The sequence below is a fragment of the Ambystoma mexicanum genome, chromosome 8 (assembly GCF_040938575.1).
Source record: "Ambystoma mexicanum isolate Mex_15411 chromosome 8, UKY_AmexF1_1, whole genome shotgun sequence".
In the NCBI taxonomy this organism is placed as follows: Eukaryota; Metazoa; Chordata; class Amphibia; order Caudata; family Ambystomatidae; genus Ambystoma; species Ambystoma mexicanum.
In genome coordinates, this window is record NC_090929.1 from 435,767,630 (window position 1) to 435,787,802 (window position 20,173).

At 45.3% G+C, this 20,173-nt stretch overlaps 1 protein-coding gene across 24 annotated transcripts in view; it reads right to left on the reverse strand.

Annotated features, from left to right (window-relative positions):
* The window catches only part of KIF1B (kinesin family member 1B), a 2,119,562-nt gene that overhangs the window by 1,139,711 nt on the left and 959,678 nt on the right, over positions 1-20,173 (reverse strand). For all 24 annotated transcript variants that reach the window (XM_069609972.1, XM_069609971.1, XM_069609973.1 and 21 more), the window contains one exon: positions 1,008-1,126. In XM_069609972.1, coding sequence (XP_069466073.1) covers positions 1,008-1,126 — 119 coding nt within the window. The remainder of the gene's footprint in view (positions 1-1,007; positions 1,127-20,173) is intronic.

A 20,173-nucleotide genomic window follows, 5' to 3' on the forward strand; every position in this document is an offset into this window, starting at 1 on the left:
TCTGGTCTATGCCTGTTTGCTGTGCACAAAAGGTTGCACTGCGGATTCCAGTACAAAAGGTCACATCTCTCTGGTGTGAGCTTTTGTGCGTGGCCCTCTCCCCTTCCTTGTTAAGGGGTCCCCCCCAAACACCCAGTCGCTGTGCGGCACCATCAGCCCCCCTCCACCCGCTCCCGCCCCGTCCTCCGTTACCTGCTGCAGGTTCAAGAGAGGCAGAGACTGCCACTTTAAGATGTTGATTACTAACCTCCATAGTACATGCATTTGGTATTTGTGAGCCAACATTGATATCTGGGAGTGTGGTTCCTGCGAGACCATCAACCCTAAGGTGATTCGGGAATGAGTGACTAAAAAGTGGCCTTTGAACACCCTTCAGTGAAGTCGAATGAAACCCCCTCGAGAAGGCGATCATCGGAAGCGGGAAGGAATAGTGGCGAGGTACCAACAAAAGCAAAACAAAAAATTCTGGAAAGAGGGTGCCGTAAAGAGACCCATACAAAACACCATAATCGATTGCATCGCTTGCAGTCTGTATAGCGCTGTGCCAGAACACATACTTAGACTGGATGCCTTCACTCCTGGAGGCAAGGGGTGGACTGATGGGAGAGACGGCATAGAGATCCAACATTTTCCAGTGCCAGCTGCCAAAGTCAGGATATATTTAAGATGAGGAATCTGTGGGAGGATGCAATTCATTTGAAAGGGAGCGTTTTAACTAGATTGGGTTAAGGTGGTGGTCTCTCAAAACAGGAGATACATTATGCATGATCAATGCAAGACAACTTTCACTTAGACAAGGGGGGAAAAGGACTAACAGGGGCACCATTGATTGAGGTGTCAAGGATTTGAAAAAGGAAAGAACTTCAACTGTGAATCTAGCCATTACAAATCTTATTGCACCAGGAGAGCAGAGGTGTGTGAGAATAAGGGAAGGTTGAGTTGGAAGTACAATTAACTAACAGTTTAAAAGATGTGAGGAAAAGCAACTGCTTAAGACCACAAGTTACCTGAGATAGCTTGTACCGCCACTCGCAGAAATCCCCTGACCTCACCCTTCTCGCTGACAACTGCCACTCTATGGACCAGAGGTACTGGGAAGAGCAGGTTACTCAGGTACACAAATGCTCTATTACAGGAGGGGAGGAAACAGAAAATGGCAGCAATTATGAACTAACTAGCACTGTAGGAAAATGCAGCAAATTATTGAACCCACTATTAGAATGTTTACCAATGACCAGATAATATCTAAATGAACCAAAAACCTAATGCGATCTTTAACGCAGATGGTTCCACAACATCAGCTACCGTTTATGTACCAAACCCATCGCATACTTTCAATCAACACACAAGCTTCAACTGACTACTTTAGCGAACATATATCCTTACCCAACATTTTCCACTTGACCATAAGCTACCACCACCACACAACCACTTGCCTTTAACACCTGCAGCATTTTCAATCCCTACTAACCACTTCTAAAATGTTCAGTCAAAATAAACCTAATATGTGATCTTGCATTTTCCAGTAGATTTTATACCACACTTATTTCACAAAATATTTTATGGCATACTTTTCTTTCCACTTAACAGCCAAAACTTACTTGTCGAATACTACTCAGACCTTATACTCATGTCAAACTCACACCAAGTTTAATCTCTGCTGACCAAAGGAAAAACAATTCTTGGTTAGACAGATATATCAGACACCACCATGACAGGCACAGCTTTCATCGGCCAACAGATTTCATATTCCCCAAGTGTCTGAAGTTTGACAGTGCACCCTAGGCTAAAGCTTGGATAGGGCACCAAAACAGACATGAAGGAACTCTGTGCAGCTTCAGCACTCAGCCTCATGTTCGGAGGCAAGTATGCATATACTCTGATTATATGTGACATTGGAAGTAGAGATTAATGGAATCTCTGCTATCTATTACAGGGTAGCTTTTGCTAACAGTTTTAGCAGGCCACCCAATCAGAGGGAGTGGTCCCATATTACGTTTGTCGGCAACGTCACATGGCTTTCTCTCAGGCTTTAAAACATTGAATCTAGACAACATTCATAAACAGGTCAAATCTTGTTATTTTACAACTGCAGTCCTGCCTATCCAGGGAAGGTGGTTTGCATGATCATGTATATTAACATTTGTACCACTCACTATCTTGTAGGAACAATGTCTGACTCTGAATAGGATTTAAACAGGGCTTCCCTGCAGTGGCAGCCCACAATAAAGCAGGCTATACCCCACCAAATAATTTAACGTAAAGAGGTCTTGCATAACACGTGACGTTTTGGCAGCCTCGTATGCATCTCAGCAAGAGAAGGATCGTTTAGTAGGGTGGAGTCAGAGGAAAGTGCAAAAAATGTGGTGTTGAATGGAGGCCAGACTGGGCATTTGTACAGTGCCTTTTACCCTTGGAATGATTCCAAAGCGCTGTGGGTTGAACGCCTTCGGGGGAACGCAGTCCAGGTCAGTGGACAGAGTACTGTAGTAAAAAGAGCTTGGGTCCACTCTGTATGTTTGCAGCCAGTGTGCAATAAGTGGTGCGTTGCTGCATACTAGTGTTAGGTGTGATGCAGTGGAAGTGTGAAATCAGTAGAATGTGTATAGCTTCCAGTGCCTGTCGAGTGGGCGTTATCTCCTTTGGATTTGGGCTGTTAGGCTAGGATCCTCCATGTGTCTTGTTGGATCAAATGCTGTGGTGAAGATTGATGGGTGGTGACAGGTAGATCTGTCCCAAAACTCATGTTGTTACTGTATAGGTGCTAGCGATGTCCTCGGTCAGTAGTTCTGCTAAATGAATTCCCCGATAGGTAGTTCTACTAAAACATTCCCAGGTAGATGAGATTGGCAAATAATACGCGCTAGTACGTTCCTTTGTATATAGTTCTGCTCAGGGATTTCCCGATGTGAAGGATAAGCAAACAAGGGCATTTCCTGGACTGATAGCGTAGTGCATACTTGCAGTGCAACAATCAAGTTCATAAGTGCTACTAGTGCTAGGGTTGGTAGTTCTGCTTGATAGATTCCCGGTAGTTAGTTCTGCTAAATACATTCAGTGGTAGGTGCGATTAGCAAAATAAGTGCTACAAGGCCCCCCAGTATATAGTTCTGCTCTTGGGAGTTCACGATGAGTAGGATTAGCAGGCATGTGCCTTCTTGGACTGATTGCGTAGTGCATAATTGCATGACCTTGATCAAGATCGTGAGTGTTAATAGTGCTTGGCTTAGGAGTCTAGCACAGTCGGTCAAGATTTTCAGCGATCGATAACTCTAGGCCTCAGAGCGTACGGTATACCTGCGGATGATGTCATTAATCAATTACGTCAAGTACATGGGTGCCACTAAGATTCGGGTTTCAAGTCTGGGCAAAGGCTCCTAGTAATGGGGTAGATATTGTCTAGCCCGAGTCTACGAGAGGGTCCGTATTAAGCAGGGTACCACGCCAGTTGTTGGTTGTGGTGGTAAATCTAGTGATTCACTGCATTCCCTTATTTGCTTTTAGGTAAGGAGCCATGCTTTGAGTGCCTTCCGGAAAGTCGTGTAGTCTTCGCTGTGTCTAATGCAGGGAGGCAGCGAGTTCCACAAAGTTGGTGCCAGGGCTGAGTAGGCAGACGCTCCGATCCTGGCCGAATTGGCAGGGGGGACCATTAGGAGGAGGGCAGTGCTTGACCTTAGGGTGCGAGTTGGTTGGTAAGTCGTAATCTTTTCTTGTAGGAATTTGGGGCCGGCTTTGTCCACCGCTCAGTGGGTAATATATAGGAATTTGAAGGTGGCTGTGCGTCCAATTGGGAGCCAGTGTAGGGTGCCAAGAGCAGGTGAGCTGTGGTCCCTTCATCCCAATGTGGGAAGGGGTCTGGCAGGCGAGTTTTGTACTCTTTGGAGTTTGTTTAGCTGGTAAGCCGGTGCACTCAGGCAGAGGGTGTTCGAATAGTCAAGTCTGCCCATGACAATGGACATAATTGCAGCTAGTCTGTTGGGGTAGGTGAGGTAAGGGAAGATGCGCTTCAGGAGCCTAAGGTGGAAACGACAGGATTTGGAGGTGTTGTTGATGTGGTGAGAGAAAGTTAGGTCAGAGTCCATTGAGCAGTCAAGGTTTTTGACAGTGGTGGCGGTTGGCGGGGGGAGGCCGAGTGAGGGTGGCCAGGGAGTCAGAGCAGTTTTGCCGCATGAGTAAGCAGTGCGGTCGATGAGTTTTGCAGGAATCAGGTGTTGGAGATTGGCCTATAATTGATTGTTAGGGGAGGTTCGAGGGATGGATTTTTTAAGCAAAGGTTTGGCATGCACAGTTTTGAAGGATTCTGGGAAGTTGCCTGAGGTGAAGGAGTCGTTAAGAATGGATGTCACCAATTCTCCTGCACAGGTGGAGGGGACGATTTCTTTGAGGAGAGAGGTGGGACCGGGGTCGAGGGGCGAGCCGGATGGTCGGCTGACAGATAGTAGTTTCACGAATTCCTCGCTCAAGATAGGGTTGAAAGAGCAGAAAGAATGGTTCCCAGGAGGTTGGGGGGGGGGGTGATTAGGTCTAGCAGGGAAGGTGAAGAGCGGGTAGTCAAGATGGAAAGTTTGGTATTGAGGGTGGCCGTCCTGTCGAGGGCTGTTTTGTGGAAGTGTTCAAACAGAGAGTTGCAGAGAGTTTGAGGAGGCAGTCGGGGCTGTGGTGCAGGGCGGGTTCAGAAATTCTGTGATGATCCTGTGGAGCTCTTTGCTACCGCTACAACACTTCAGGATCCTTCTATTGCAATAGGCTTTTTTGGCCTTTCAGATCTCGGATTTGTAATTTCTGTGGTGGTGGGTGAGTACTGATTTGCTTTGTGGGATTCTTGAAGCTTGCCATTTGTGCTCAAGGGAGAGGTAATGGATTTTTAGAGTGTTCAGGTGGGGGGTGAACCATTTGGGGGTAAGACCTTTGCGGGAGGTAGCGGACCTGGAGGGGTTTAGGGGAATGAGGGAGTCATTTAGCCAGGAGTCGAAGAGCTCTATGGGTAAGCGTCTAGCTGTGGTCGGGAGTGACAGGAGGGCCCTTAGCAGCACCCCAGGCCAGGTCTGGTAGTATTTTGACCTTGTTCCAGCGCTTGAACTGAGATGTAGGGGCAGAGAATGACTTGGGGGTGGTGGCGGAGTGAGGAGTGAGAAAGGTATGCCAGAGTAGTCTGTTCAGATGAGGGGCTGGGGGGTGGTCATGGAGATGAGGTTGTAAGAGCTGAAAATGGTGTCAAGGGTGTGGCCAGCAGTATGCGTGGGTCCTCTGATATGTTGCGCGAGGTTGAGTGCCTCTAGGCTGTCGACCAGGGATAAAGGCATGTAGTTGTTGGGGAGGTCGAACCAGATGTTAAATTCTCAGAGTGAGTGCCGGGTGATTAACTAGAATGGTTAATAGTGAGTCACATAGGCTGTTGGTGAAGTGTCTTTCATAGCCGGGGGGGCCTGTAGATAAGTAGGAAGCTGTATGATAGAGTAGGCAAGAGAGCTTACTCTCTCTTGCCTTGCAGAGCAAAACTGCTCTGACTAGGAGGGATTTGCAGTTAGCTGTGCTGGCTTGTGTTTCAGAGGAGGAAAAAGAGATGTGAGGTTTGAGGAGAATGACTAACCCGCCTCCTCTAGAAGGTCTGTTGTTGGTGATGAGTGAGAAGTTAGGTGGGAATATTTCGTGAGCAATAGGCTTGAGGTCATCTGAGAACCAGGTTTTCGTGATGAAGATAAGATCAGGGTTCTCAGAGGTTCGGAAGTGATAGATGCTGTGTTTGTTTTTGGCTATGGAGCGGGCATTGAAGAGGAGGCAGGTAGCTTTTTGAGAGTTAGTGGGGGCAGTGTTCTCCCGGGTGTCTGGGGTTGGCAGGATTGGGATGGCCGTGGGCACCGGTAGGTTGGCGTTGGTGGTAGGGAGAGGGTCGGGTAGTGTAATAGGACGGCCAGAGGTGCTTAGAGGTATACTGCAATGGGTGCGTAGAGGGTCGCGGGTGGTTAGGGACCGGGAAGAGAGGGCAGTCAATCGCAGGTTTTCGACTGAGTAGTGGTGTGGGATGGGCAGTTCGGTTGGTAGCAAAAGGCTCGGAGGGTTGAGGCATGGCGGTGAGAGGTGGTGGGTCATTCAGAGGTATCTGGCTAAGTGTTGTTGCGGATTGAAGCACAGAGGATTGGAAAAGGGGAGAGGATGAGGGTTGAAAAGGGGGGCGGGGGATACTGTCTTCAAGGAGGGAGGAAGGGGCGACAGAGGAAACGTAGTAGAGGTGCTATGTGAGGTGGATCGAGAGGTGCAGGGCAGGTGAGGCATGCAGAGTTGAGGACGAGGGGAGTTGTCTAACTCTGAGTTTTGTGCATTTGGGTGCTGAAGGAGTGTGCGAGAGGGTGGGGGTTCTGCAGGGAAGTACCAAAGTTCTGACTGCTGGTAAGGTTGTATGTGGTTTGTGGAGGTGACACTTGGGTATAATATTTTATCTGGAGGGGAAGACCCAAGATCCAATAGATGGCATCACTGAGGGAATGGGAAAGGCCCAGGTGTGAAAAGTTGGAAGAAGTATACCCATAAAGTAAAGATGTAGCAGCTTATGGTGTGATTTCAGTGGCTAATGTGGTGGGGATCAAGTAGGTATGGCGAAAACAGTTTGTGTGCGGATTGAGAGGTGAGTCAGTTAGTTGAGGAGGCAGAAGGGTTTTGAGTTTTTGAAGTGTCCAATTAAGTTTTACGGCTAGAATAAACCGGGTGGGTTGTAGTCTGCTGTTAAGCTGAGAGCAGAGTATTTGTTGAGTTGTTATTCATCAGGATGAGGTGTTCCAGGTCTTCTGAGCTCCATTATATGATGCTTTTTAGGTTAGCATTGGTGTATTCTATCTGATGGATGTTGTGCCAGCACTCCAGGCTGCAAAAGCATTTGGAGGTAAAAATGCATCGGGGAAAGTGACAAGACTAAGTCTGAACTCCTGGGTGTTCTTTATTGAGCCAATAAGCCATGCTGCATGGGTCGGCGAGACTGCCATGAATGGGCGCAGTCTTTTTTATCCTGCTCTCCCAGCTTGATGTAATGATCCGGGTGTGGGTTCAGATTTGTGGATGGATGTAATAACATCTGTGCAGTCCACCCACCAGTTTACTTGCCTGGAGTAGTTCATTTGAGTGGTTTCTGTGTTTCTCTGTGTCTCATGCATGGCGGTTATTTGGTAGAACATGCTATTTTATTTGGTCTTTATAGGGGGGGTGGAGGTGTGAGTATCGTATTTGTTTATTGCGATCTTACTAACAGCCAGAGTTTGAGATATTTCCTGAAGACTAGGTGATCCTCATTTGTCCTGTGAGGTCGCGCCATTGGATTCCATGACTTGGCGGACAGGAATGAGATGGAGGATCCTTCCTAGGTGTTTCCCATTTGAAGCATAACACTAGTACTAAGGATGTGTTGCTGACATTGAGCGAAGAGTTCAAACCTGCTTGTAGTGAATGTGTTTCTTCTTGATGGATTCTGAAACTCTGAAGTTGAAGGCATGATGGTGGTGGAGAGTGGAGAACGGGTTTTTAAATGCTGGTGTGCTGTATTTCCATCTTCCTAGTCTTAAGAGTCCAGCTGAAGTCTTTTAAGCTCTGTGATGAATCGCAAGTATTCGTCCCTTCTCCCCAAGGAGGAGCACCCCCCCTGTGAGGCTAGGGAGGTAAGCTTGCTCAGCAATATTCTCTCTAGGAGTTGAGGCAAGTGGGAACCCACTGGGGAAGACTCCCCTTTAGGAGACAAGGTCTCGCGTTCCTCTGAGGAACTTCCTAAACCATTCCCCATGTTGGCATACATGGCACTATCAGAGCAAGAACAGGATTACATCCAGAGACTTGGCTGAAGACAAAACTAAAACATACTGTTACAAACAAGAAAGAGAATCTGTCTCTTTAAAAGGAGACCTACATTTAAATGAGGCGAGGAGGCTTCAGAGAGAACACACGCAGACGGGACGCAGCAGAGAGAAACATGCGCAAACAGGGGAAGCCCCCTGATGGCATCACACCTGAGAGAGGCAGAGCCAAGAAGGAGCTTGTGACTTTCAGAACCGCTCAGAGCGAAAGCAAAACTTTGTTAGCACAGTGTTGGTCTGGCGAGAGAAACCGAGAAGGGAAGCTGGATTCTTCTGGCGGTGGTGGGCAGGGTGTCCGTTTAACGACAACAAAATCACTAAGCAGAGAAATCAGGGAACCGTCCACTTACCCACAGTGTTACTGGTTCACACAGAGAGAGAGGACCGAGAGCGGGACCCCAGATAAAATGAGAAGGCGAAGAACTGCAACAACCAAAGAGAACCCGAGCAAGCAGAGGCCCCAGAGACGTTCCCCTGAAGATCCCAACATAATTAGGAGAACGGGATACCCTGCAGGACTCTGGGGAATATGCAACAAGAGAAACTTGTCCTAGTGAAATAGATTGGACAGTAAAGTTGATGAAACGGAACTGTAATAATGTGAGAAAGAGAATCAGGATAGAAGCTGGAAAAGAGACCATTAAGAGTGGGGCACAAATACCGTAGTAAGAGGAGAAAGTAATACACATGTTAAGACCTGAAGAGTGGAACTAATCAAAGAGAGAATACTGTGAGAGAAAGAACACGGAGTAAACCTAAAAGAGATAATTAAGCGAGGATCACAAATACCCCGAGAAGAGGGGAAAGTACCACATATGTTAAGAGGCAGGTAACAAGCAAGAAGGAGAATTCTATGAAGGGCAAGCAAAGCCCTTAAGAGAAATGTTACACAAAATCAATCACCCCAGGAGAAGGGGTCGGGACAGGGGTAGTGGGGGTGGGATTAACCACCAGAAAAGCATATCCCATCTAAAAAAAAAAAACATATGTTACAGAAGTACAAAAGACATATTAGTGTGGATCAAAACATAAGACAGAGCTAAAAGGGAAAAACCAAAGAGCTTGTGAAAGCGTTACAAGAAATTGTACATATGGTGAAAAGACACTATTGAAAGTTAGCCTATTAAAAAGAAGCCTGAGGAAAAAGAGAAACCTTGTAAGAAAGAATCAGGAGAAGTGAGACATTCTTATTTTGGTCGAATAGTGGTAGGGTCAGTTAGAATGTGTTTTTTTTGGACAGAGTACTTTTTCGTTTGATGACTTCTTCACGACAAACGAGCACCTTAGTTATTTGTATAGGCAAGGAACGCCCACATAATAGGGAAAGTTGGGCCTTTTTCTTAATATTTAATAAATAACGAGTGAAAATGACAACCCAGTGACCGTGTCCTCTTTCTGACCCACCACAGCTCTTTGTAGGCATTTAGTAAATATTTTGGGAAGCACAGTTAGAGACCATTAGCATAGTCATTCCTGGAGAACACTAGGGTGATTGTCATGGTTGTGTGTGGGAAGGGTATGACCTGATGCGCTGGAGGGTTCAGAGTCAGAAGACAAGATGACTTGGGCTTAGAGTATTTGATCACTCTTCATGAAGTGTCCGAGGTTTTTGACTGTCACGTTCAGCTTTGGGCAGGTTCCCATTTCTTTGGGCGAGGGTATCAATGTGAGAACGTTTTTTTGTGCTGCCTACAATCATAAATACTGCTTTGGACAGAGTTAGGGAAGATTTTCTTTTTGATACTTTCCTCCTATAGATTTCTAAAGGACATCCTTTCTTTTTGCTTTGTTTTGACTGCTGACATGACATTTTGGAGGCCTTATGCTTTACTTCCTCTGCTTTTCTCCCAGTTTTATGAGGAAACTAACCGGTCCCTAAAACCTTCAAGCACTGGCAGACTGTTTTACTTCGTGAATTTCTTTCATTTTTAAAGCTGCAATCTTCAAGTGTGGTTTTCTTTGGCAACTTTCTGGTTACAAATACAATGTATCCAGGAAGGGTTGGAGGCGGCAGACGTGTTTCTACTGCGTTTTGACCTTTTACTGTGCACTTTTGCATTTGACCGTTTAATGCCATAAAGAGTACCATATACTCAAAAGTGGCTGTGAAACAAGATTTTTGCTTGTCCTTTGGCCATTTTGTCCTTTGGCCTTCCACCTTGCAGTCTGAGGGTGGCCAGATGTGGGGGCTGGCACTGTCTGGCCCTGGAGTGTTTTGCTGGGCAGAATGTTTGGGTGGTGGCTAAACATGATTGGGCAGCCCCTGCCAGTTTGAATGTTGCAGATACTTACCATTGGTGGACCTGGTGGCGACTCCAGTCCAAAGCATGTATGAAAGCCTTTAGCCATTTGACAAATCATCGTTGGAGCCAAGACCCATATGAATAAGTGCAGCCTGTTGAGACCTGAGGGAGGTCATTGCAGCTGATCGGCATTGCCTCCAGCCAAGTCCTGTTGAAGCCCTGCTCCTCTGTTCTGATCTCAATAAGGCTGTTGGCTGTGCTTTGGACCCTGGACTCTTAGAACAATCAATCTCTACCCCTGCTCGATGATCCGTGCCTGCTGAACCTTCGGAAGTGTCCCTCGACCACCCAGTGGAGTGACCAGCTCCCTCCTCGGCTACGTTGTGTCAGCCGTTGCTGTTCCGAGTGCATCCTTGGAAGAGCTTCAACTTGTGCTACAGGACGTCTGGTCCTGCATTTTCAGCCTTCCAGTCCCAATAGAAGCCATGCAGGGCCTGCTCCTTTGATCGCCAACCGGAAATCGCCTGTCGCCACCTGGCTGTGGTGACTCCTGTTGCATCCAGTCATCTTTGCTCCCTATAGGTCTCCTGAGGTCGCCTGCTCTGCAGAAGTCTTCCTCCTTTTGTGTAAAGGGTGAAGAGCTGGCCAGTCCCTTGAATAGTTATACAGGTACCACAACGCACCAAAACTATCCTGTGTCTGAAAACCTCTGCACCTGCGACCCTTAGGTCTCTCTCGACCAAACCAAGCACAGAAGTATGTGGCGCCAACAGATAATGGAACCTCTAATGTGGTGTCTGAAAAATCAGAGCAAATGGGCTTAGCCAACATACTCATTTTATTTTATTTTTGCATTTCTACAAGCGCACAAAGCCCGAGGGCATCTAGGTGCTTCATCCCCCCATCCTCCATAAGGTAACACGAGTTTAAAGTCCACCCCTACCTCTCCATTGCCTGACTCAGATCGGTGGTGGTCTAATAAAGGATCCCCCAAGCCTTCTTTACTGTGGTGGGTTGAAGAGAGATTGTCCCGACTAGGACGTTCTAGCCCTCCTCCCTCCCCACTCTCCTCACCTGAAAAAATGGTTTCCAAGTCTTCCGGGTTGAAGTTCCTTCGAGTGAGGTAATCCTTATGTGGAGGGAGCCTGCCGCGAGAGGAAGCCACAGTGACCGCTAGGTGTAACAGCAGTCCTGTGGCCTCGATCCCGCGGGCAGACAGGAAAAAGGGAAAAAGCCGGAAGGCAGAAAAAACCCTTTCTTTCTGGCCGTAATGATGTTCTGCTCGTAGGAGATAATGTGGTTCAGCAATGGAATGAGATCCGGAGATGGCGGTAATGACCACAAGGCGGGAGAAGGCTCCAGGCAAGGGGGCCTTCCAAGGCAGAAGCAGGACTCACAAAGAGGAGGTGTAGAAAAGGTAAGCACAACCGGTGGAAGCGCCGGCAGAGGGAGAGAAAAGCCAACAGAGAGCAGCAAAGCAAAGAGGGAAAGGGGTTCGAATTACGCCAGCAGAGCGTATTCGAGGAAAGTAGCAGGCGGCTGAGAGACAGCCGAAGGAGGAAAACAGTGTCTTACCCAAAGGAGAGCGAAAGGCTAATCTAAGGGGGTTGCAAGGCAACGGTATCCGGAAGTAAACAGAATATATACTTCCGGGCGGCCGCCCAGAGTGCAACAACTAGACCTGCACAGTGAGTGAGGACAGAACGCATTGAAACTAACAACGCACTCTCCCGTGACGAAGTCGCCAATGCGGAAGTAACCCCCATCCGGCACAGCAGATGATAGAGATACTTACTTGAGCTTTTTTTTTTATTTTTGAACACTTAGTCGCAACCAGTGCCATTGTTAAATCGAATATTAAGCCTACCTCAAGAGTATTTATTATGAACTGGTGACTCTTGGGGACTAGGCCCCATTTTATCTCAGGGCTAGACTTACTAAGAGTTAGGGATCCAATTTTAGAATTGCCCATAAATGTTTCTACAATGTTTTTCTAATTAGAGTACTTAACTGTGTATACACATTTGGAATCAACTGTTTTCTTTCCTCTTCACTCACTTTACCCCATACAGTTATTCAAAGTCTTGCTTATGTTAAGCTTACTGTTGATCAACTGTTTTTAAGGTAAAGTGTAGAGGTCCTATTTGGACTCACTTCGAGGTGGGCCTCCCTAATGCCAGCCAGCTTTGCCAAGCATTCCCTTACAGTCTTTGGGTTCATCAACAAACATGACCTCCTTGCTCTGTCTCATGTTCACTCCAAGACACGAGACACAGATATTTTGTGGGTCTGTAAGGGATATCTTCAAGTTGCAGTCACTACAGTGTTTTAATTCTGACGGCTTGGTCCACGACAAACTGACAGTCGAAATGTAAGATTTTTTCTGTGTTCCCAAAAAGCATGCTGAGCTTGCAGAAAAATGGAACGGAGGTAAGGGGGAGTAGTGCATGCCTTAAAATTCGATGACTGATATCACATATACGGAGTCAAGGAGTGGCACAGTCGAGTCACGAGGAGGTCGAGGAAGCAACATTAAACCGCACAACACCCCCTGTCAAAAAATTCTGAGTAGCTGAGGAATCTGTCTGAGAATGCGACCAATTGAAGACCTATGATAGGCAGGCAAGTAGGGATGTAACGGTATAACGTTAAAGATACCGTGAACCACTTAATTGAACAATAATAACTGTCACATTGTTTATACCGGTATACCGTTAAGTATGCTTTTCAATCTGATTTGGAAAGGCTGTAACGTAAAGAGTGCGCGTGTGTGTGTGTGTGTATGCGCACAAGCGTATACTACAATCAGCCTCCATTGATCTGTGGCATGCAGGCTATCAATATGGCAACATGTTCATCTTCACCAGTAGCCAGTGGGGAAGCTAAAAGCCTAAATGACCACTTAAGAAAAGCTGTTCCCCACACGTGTGTTTGTATTTGGTGGAGGCAAGGGGTGGCATTTCAGTGGAAAGTATGTTGAAAAGCCCAATTCTGACCCTCGGTGCCTGGTTTTGTTTGTGATGATAAATCTTACAATTTATGACCTTTTAAGAAAATATTTGTTAAGATTAGTTCACTCCACCTTCTATACTGTGATAACCATGATATACCGTCATTTGACAAGAAGGTTATCGTACCGTCATAAAACTAATACCGTGACACCCCTACAGGCAGGTACCAAGGTTTGGTTTGCTTGAGGTTGAAGTGCGGGTCAGTTTGTAGATGATTTCAGTTTCATCAGCATATTTGAAGCATGTGAGGCCTGAGTCGTTGATTTCCAAGAAGGGTAGTTCCCCTAGTAGGTGGTCCATAGTCTGTGTTGGTGAGGCTGAATTCCACTGAAGTCCAGGAGTATAACAACATTTGATAGGTTTGTGTCTCTCAAATGGCAAAGGGTGGATTCTGTTCCCCTGAGAGGTTGTAATCTATCGTATGATTAGTGCAAGAGGTTGTTTGTCAGGTGGTCCCAGAGTGACTGCTAGATTCATTTTTTAACAATGTGCAATAAACAGCATGTAGTATAACCAAACAAAGGCTGCCACCAATCAGTGGAACCAATACAGCCAGCTTTGTGAAGAAAATTGCACAGGGAAAATGGGCGGATTAGACACCCGACCCAGAAAGTGAAGGTTGTCTCTATTCACAGGATCTCAGAGCAGAAAATAAAGCTAGCAGAGATTTAGCTAGTGTGAAATACCCATGGGAGCTAAAGAGTTCTCTTGTTGATAGTTGTGTCCTATAGGTTTTCCTGGGGGAATGAAACAACTGACTTGTCAGAAGAGACTTTCTATCCGTGTTCGGATTGGCTACAACTTTTATGATAGCTATGCCTATTCTTATAATCGACTGTTTCGTTTCATCTGGTTAAAAAAGGGATACACCTTCATTGTTTCTGTGTATCTTGGTAGTGCATTATTAAACTCCTTTGGTTAAATCATGAGCCACTTGCAGCCTTTCATGATAAGATCATAGATCTTAGGTAAGGCAATTCTTCTTCTTTTGTTATTTGGGTTTCATTTTGCTTTAATTCTTCTCAACTTTACATGCAGGGATTCCACTCACACCGTACATCAATCTACAACTTCCAAAACTCTCTCCATACAACTTCTAGCAGTACCAACTGTAAATGCAACCTATATTATCAAACCATGGATCTCATACCATCACTTCCCATCGCCAAAGACCTTGAGTTACACCTGTTCAGCACCTTCAACCTTCCTTCAACATATAAATGAACTCAATTACCAAAGCACGTTATCAAGCAAATATCACATCCAGCTTTTTACGTTCAATAACTATGTGGCCTAGTCACAGGGCAAATACCATACACCTATCTATGCAGACTTCTGTCGAACGACTGCTTGCCACAAATGCTCCCAATTACTCATACTGTTAAAAAGCTCTAATCATCCAATGAGCACCGTTTCACAAACCACTCGGATAATCTTACCCACAGAATCATCGCAGTCGATCGGTTTATTGGTAATGGTATTTACATGGCGCACACAAGCTCACCGCTTATCAGTTACACTTTAAATGTGCCTTGCTACAAACTCCATCCAACTATAAAAAGAACATTGACCCATCCTTCGGTGCAGTCACATTTCTTATTCTGTGCACGTTATGCCTTCTCCCTCCCCCCACATCAATTCAGAATGATAAACATTTTTCCAATGTAAAATAAACAAAAACAGAATTCACAGTGTGTATTGCTTGCCCGACTTAATGAATACAACATAGTCACCTAAGTGTTACCAGGTGTTTTCTTTTCAATTGTAGCTATTTAGAATTGGGTGCAGATAGATGTCAGAATTGTGCAAGTGAACATTGTTCAAAATAATGATTAGAACCTGGTGAAGGAGAAGCACACAGAAGGCACTGTTCCTTCCCAGGACACACTGAGCCCATATCACAAGTTGCAGCTTCCTCACCTAATCTGACCCGAGACTTTGCTCTAGCATCTTTTGGATAACCAGAGCAAGATAATTTTTATGGAAATAAGTGAACTAATGACCTCCTTTGGCATTTAATCTCACACCTGGTTGAACAATTACTTGCAGCTATGAGGACCTAACAAAGCCAAGGAGTAAGAGCATCAAATTACATTTTATTTGTGTTGTCCATAAAACAAGCCTACCCCACTTTTCAAACAAAAGGGTCTATTAACAAAAGTGTACATACACATGGAGGGAGAAAACAATGACAGATGAAACAAAGGCATACAAATAAATAATGAAAGGGATTAATAAAATGTTAATAAACATACATTCAAATGAAAACAAAACTAACAGAAAAACTCCAATAAAGGAAAGGGACTTCTTGTCTTTCAGTCTGTGTCGAAGCATGAGAACAAGGGATGATGAGAATTGCAGCGCAGAACCGAGCAATAGGAGATAAACAGCTCATTTAGAGCATCAATAGTTTGTTTTAAAGGATAGTGATACCTGCAGTGTCAAGAGAATTTCAAATTGAAGTACTTAAAAAATTGGACAGGCCTCAACACTCCAGGAACGGTGACAAACTTATCAGAGCAACACATTTACCCCCTCACTATAACACACCCGAGGAACATTCCCCTTGGACCTACTGCCCCTTAATACAGGAATGATCCAGGCTCCCAATTTAGAAAGGAACCTGTGTTCCCACATTCAACCATCTTTTGAACAACTCTGCTTCATCACCATCTCTCACCCTAGGAATAACTTTAAACTATGTGTATCACCCAATGAATGACCCTGCCATTGAAACAATTAGGTCTTTCCCCATGTCCCTCCTTAGGAATGACCCTGCATGTTTACTCTCCCCTGATGCTTGGCCTCTTACTGCCTCCATCCTCTTGAAAGTCTGCTCCTCGATATTTCAGAACCTTGAACTTCATCGTCAGCCTACAACAGGAATTCCCTTGTCTAAACAAAGAATTCAACTTCAGAAACAGCAGTAGCCTCTACCATGTAAAGCTCATGCCTAATCATAAAATTCCCACAACCTCAGAGAATGAATATCCTTTTTTGTCTCCACCTAATGGGGGCTTCCGACCCCACACTGGCTTGAGCAACACTTTCAACTCTTTCACTACCAGCCTGTGCAAGAACAACTCCAGTGATTCACGGCCAGCCATCCCATGATCACTCACAGCTCTTTCACTGCTCATCAACCCCAGAAAACCTGATTCATTATTAGCCACGACAAGAAAGCCTCCAGATTCTTTACTGCCCACCACCCAAGGAATACATACTGCTCCTTAACTATTTTGTCTCTATAAAAATCCACCCTTAGGATCTAGGATGAAAAGCAAGTCTGTTCATCACTGAACAAGGCTTCCATTAGCCATACCCTTAGTCGATGTAAAATAATATATCGGTTTGGGTTAAGATATTAATTATGCACTAGGAATGTAGTGAAAATCATTGCCAAAAGAAAGAAATGTAAAAGGCCATTTCTAATGAGTAGCCAATTGGCCGTTGCTCCTGATTAAACCCAGCACTTTCAGCTTGTAGTTTTGAGTGCAACTGGGAAACCTCCCACCTCTCACTCACCTGCCAGAATTTACTTCAGAAATTACCCCAAGTGGTCGTTCCTTGTGTCTGCCCATTCACAAGATGACAAAGTACTGTGGCCCTGGTATTGGAACAACAAACAATTTGAGAGTCCATTTTACAGTCAACACTAAGAAAAAAGGCTTTCAGCGAGTCACAATTGAGCCAACTCTCACACATGTCTGGACAAGGATACTTTGCAGTATGCACCACATTTGGGGGGGAAATGAGGGTCCTCCAAAGGGCCACATACACATTTGTTGTGTTCTTGGTGTTATCAGAATGGAACTCATAGGACAGAAAAAGAGCAGGAATCATAAGACTCTTTTTACCTATTATTAAAACCAGACAAGATGCCTCCGGACATAACGCCAGATTGTTATAAGCTTTACTAGTGTTCCAGAAAGAAGAGATTTTATTAAACAAACTGTCAAGGTACATTTTCCTTTTCATATGTAACCGCTAAACACTAGCAAACAAAGCGCAAGATGGTCTGGCTACAACTATTTCTTGCAGAGATGTGTCCGTGTTCATGACATCTACCAGGCAGCAACGTGGGGCTCCATGTACATGCTTACCAGACATAACTGACTGGATATTTTGGTTGGATAGGAAGACTGTTTTGGTTGCTCGTTTCTCATGGAGACATTTGGTGTAGGTGATGGCTTCTTGCTTATCTCCCCTCCTCCAATTCTGAACTACTTTGGGAGGCTTAAAGATGAGGAATCTGTGGGAGAAAACACTTGATTTCAGTAATGTTAATTCTGAGGGGATGTCCTTCCATTCTGTTAGGGTAGAGTTAATTTTCCAGCTTCTCTTTGCCCAATTATGTGGGTACCTTAAACATTTTGGTGGCTTCCATAGCGTTTCAACTGTTTTTGCTACTAGAGAGCCTATTACGGACGTCATTCTGTCACTGCAACCCTTGTTCCTATGTACTGTCCCTAGTAGCCCACATGGCTACCATGGTAGGGTTCCTTTTAAACACCACCACATTTCGATCCAGGCTAGTTCTACCACAATGAAAGCTTGTCGAGTAAGCTTGTGACAAATGTAATTTCCTTTCACTACACTAGGGCGTTAGCCATTTTTACTGCAGTAGTCGCTCAATGTACCCATCTGGTAGCCATTGGGGTACTAATGTGTTGCTTTTAAGCTCTGCTCCAAGCAATTCAGTTTTGAGGCCTTTATCTGTGTGTACTTACTATGAGGGAGAGACAAAATGGGCGTTTTGCTGACATAGGCACATCCTGTGTACACAAATGTACCCTGAGTTTGGGTTTAGACCAGAGCAGTTTCAAGCCCGCCAGACATTCCAATCTACATCCTGGGCGTTTGGTGGTTTTTCTGGCTAGTACCGGTTAGCTGGCCATCCACATCTTTGTATGTGCTGGCTTAAGGCATCACTGTGGATGTGTTCATCAGTGAGTGGGAAACCCTGTGCATTTCTCAGATATGTTCTTGAACTCCCCTTAAGACTACTGTAGGAATGCGATGCTATGAGGGTTCCCAGTGTGGCCATACTGGATGTAACCCTTCTCATTTGTCCTCGTTTTTCCACCCTAGATCAAACCTCCAGTTTGTTCTTGCAGTCCACCTTGCTTGTTGAACTGGCTATCCTTGCTGGATTCTTCCTCCCCTGCAGTATATTGCACCAGGTAAAATACTTCTGGCTCAAGCGACTACAGGTTGGAGGTCTCACCTTGCTGCCCTGGCCTGAAAACGAAAGCAGCTGCCAGCTGCTCCACCTTTGCTCCATTGTGGAACGCCCTAGATCACATTCAGCTGCTCTCCTCCTTTCCTTGCTATCTGGCTGTTCCATCCTGCGGCCCTGCTGGGTCCTATAGAGTGCGCCTTGTACTGCTATTGCTGCTGTCCTGTTTTATACCTTGCGGATCATCTGTTCGGATGCCCTCTTCATCAAAAGACCTTAACTTCTGCTAATTAGACCTAGTCCTAGCCAGTCTGTTTTTGCATCTGACACAAGTGAGTACATCATGTATAGTCATTTTTTGACTTGGATCCTGTACATGGTTACCTTAACCAGGGTCCCCTGGGTCCGAGAACAGTAGGGTTATGCAGCCCCTCATCTACTGTTTATCTCGAATGGAAAGAGTGGTCCTTGAACTCCATCTGCAGTTAGCTCTTCCTGGCATGCTGGTTCTTGAAACTTGGGTTGGGATTCTTAGGGGTCCCTCTGGCTGTCCTGTGGTTGTCCATCCACCTGGCTTCTCCACCAGCCCCTTTTGGGATGGGGCTAAGCTTGAATTGCATATGGACTTTCCCCTTCTGTAATGGCTTGGCAGGCTGTAAAACGATGGTCTGGAGGGTTGCCCAGAAGTGTGCCAGTGGTTATGATTGATTCAAATCCTTCCAGCCATCATCACCTTTTGGTTTTGCTAAAGTCACCCCGAGTGGGGCGGGTATGCCCATTCGTGGGTCCCAAGCTGGCTGGGCCTAGAGACCGAAGGTTTCCCTGCCTGATGAAGCCCAATGAGGCCGAAATATGTCTGGAGATGTTTGTGGTCTTGTGCAGAACGGATGTGACCTAGCAGTTCGGACTGGACAGCTCTTTGAGGTGGGACCAAGCCTGATTTGCATATGGTCTTTCCCATTCTGTAATGGCTTGGCAGGCTGAAACACGATGGTCTGGAGGGTTTCTCAGAGCTGTGTCAGTGGTTATGATGGATTTAAAACATTCCAGCCATCACCTTTCAGTTTTTCTAGCGTCACTAGGGTAAAACAAGTACTTGCCTAACTTTTCCCCTAACCTTGGCAGGCCTACTAGGGTTGCCCCATTGATCCCGATGGTATTAACTTTTGAAAATAAATAAAGTCCCAAAAAAGGGACATTAAAATATATTTACATGACCACAGACATTTTCCCTGGTCCCCCTTGTCGCCATGGAGCTCCCAGAACAGAAAGCATAATTTTAGATACCAATGATTTTAGAAAACATATGTATAATAAATCCTTGAAGTACACTCTTTACCATAGAAAATACTAGGGTTACTATAACATATTATAGTTACATGTTTGCAACTATTTCTGTGGTGTGCACTGGGACATATTCAGGCAGAATAATTTATTTTGATCTTTGTCTGATGTTGGTTGCCCCAATACAATAAGACAATTTTCTAAATGGTTTAAACCTTTTAACCACCCCTGCACTCCCTTTCAAGGAAGTACACATGTCTTCAGGGGCTGCAGCCTGTGGGCCTTCAGATGTTTTGGATTATAATTACCATGATCCCCTGCCATTGAATATGCTGGCTAGGGTTGATGGGAGTTGTAGTCAAAAACATCTGGAGAGCCAAAGGTTGCAGACCCCTTCTACTCTGTTACGGTAGTCCTCTATATGATGCAGTGTTTCATGAAGTAAGACAGAATCAATTATCAAACCCATTTCTGTGTTTTTCATATATACTTTCTTTATTGGGTTAGTTTCAAATGACGTATTGCCCATGTTTTGAGATGCAATGCATTCTAAATACATGTATTTATAATTAACAATGCATTTTGAGTGGTTTAATTTATTGTCTATGTGTCATAGGCCTA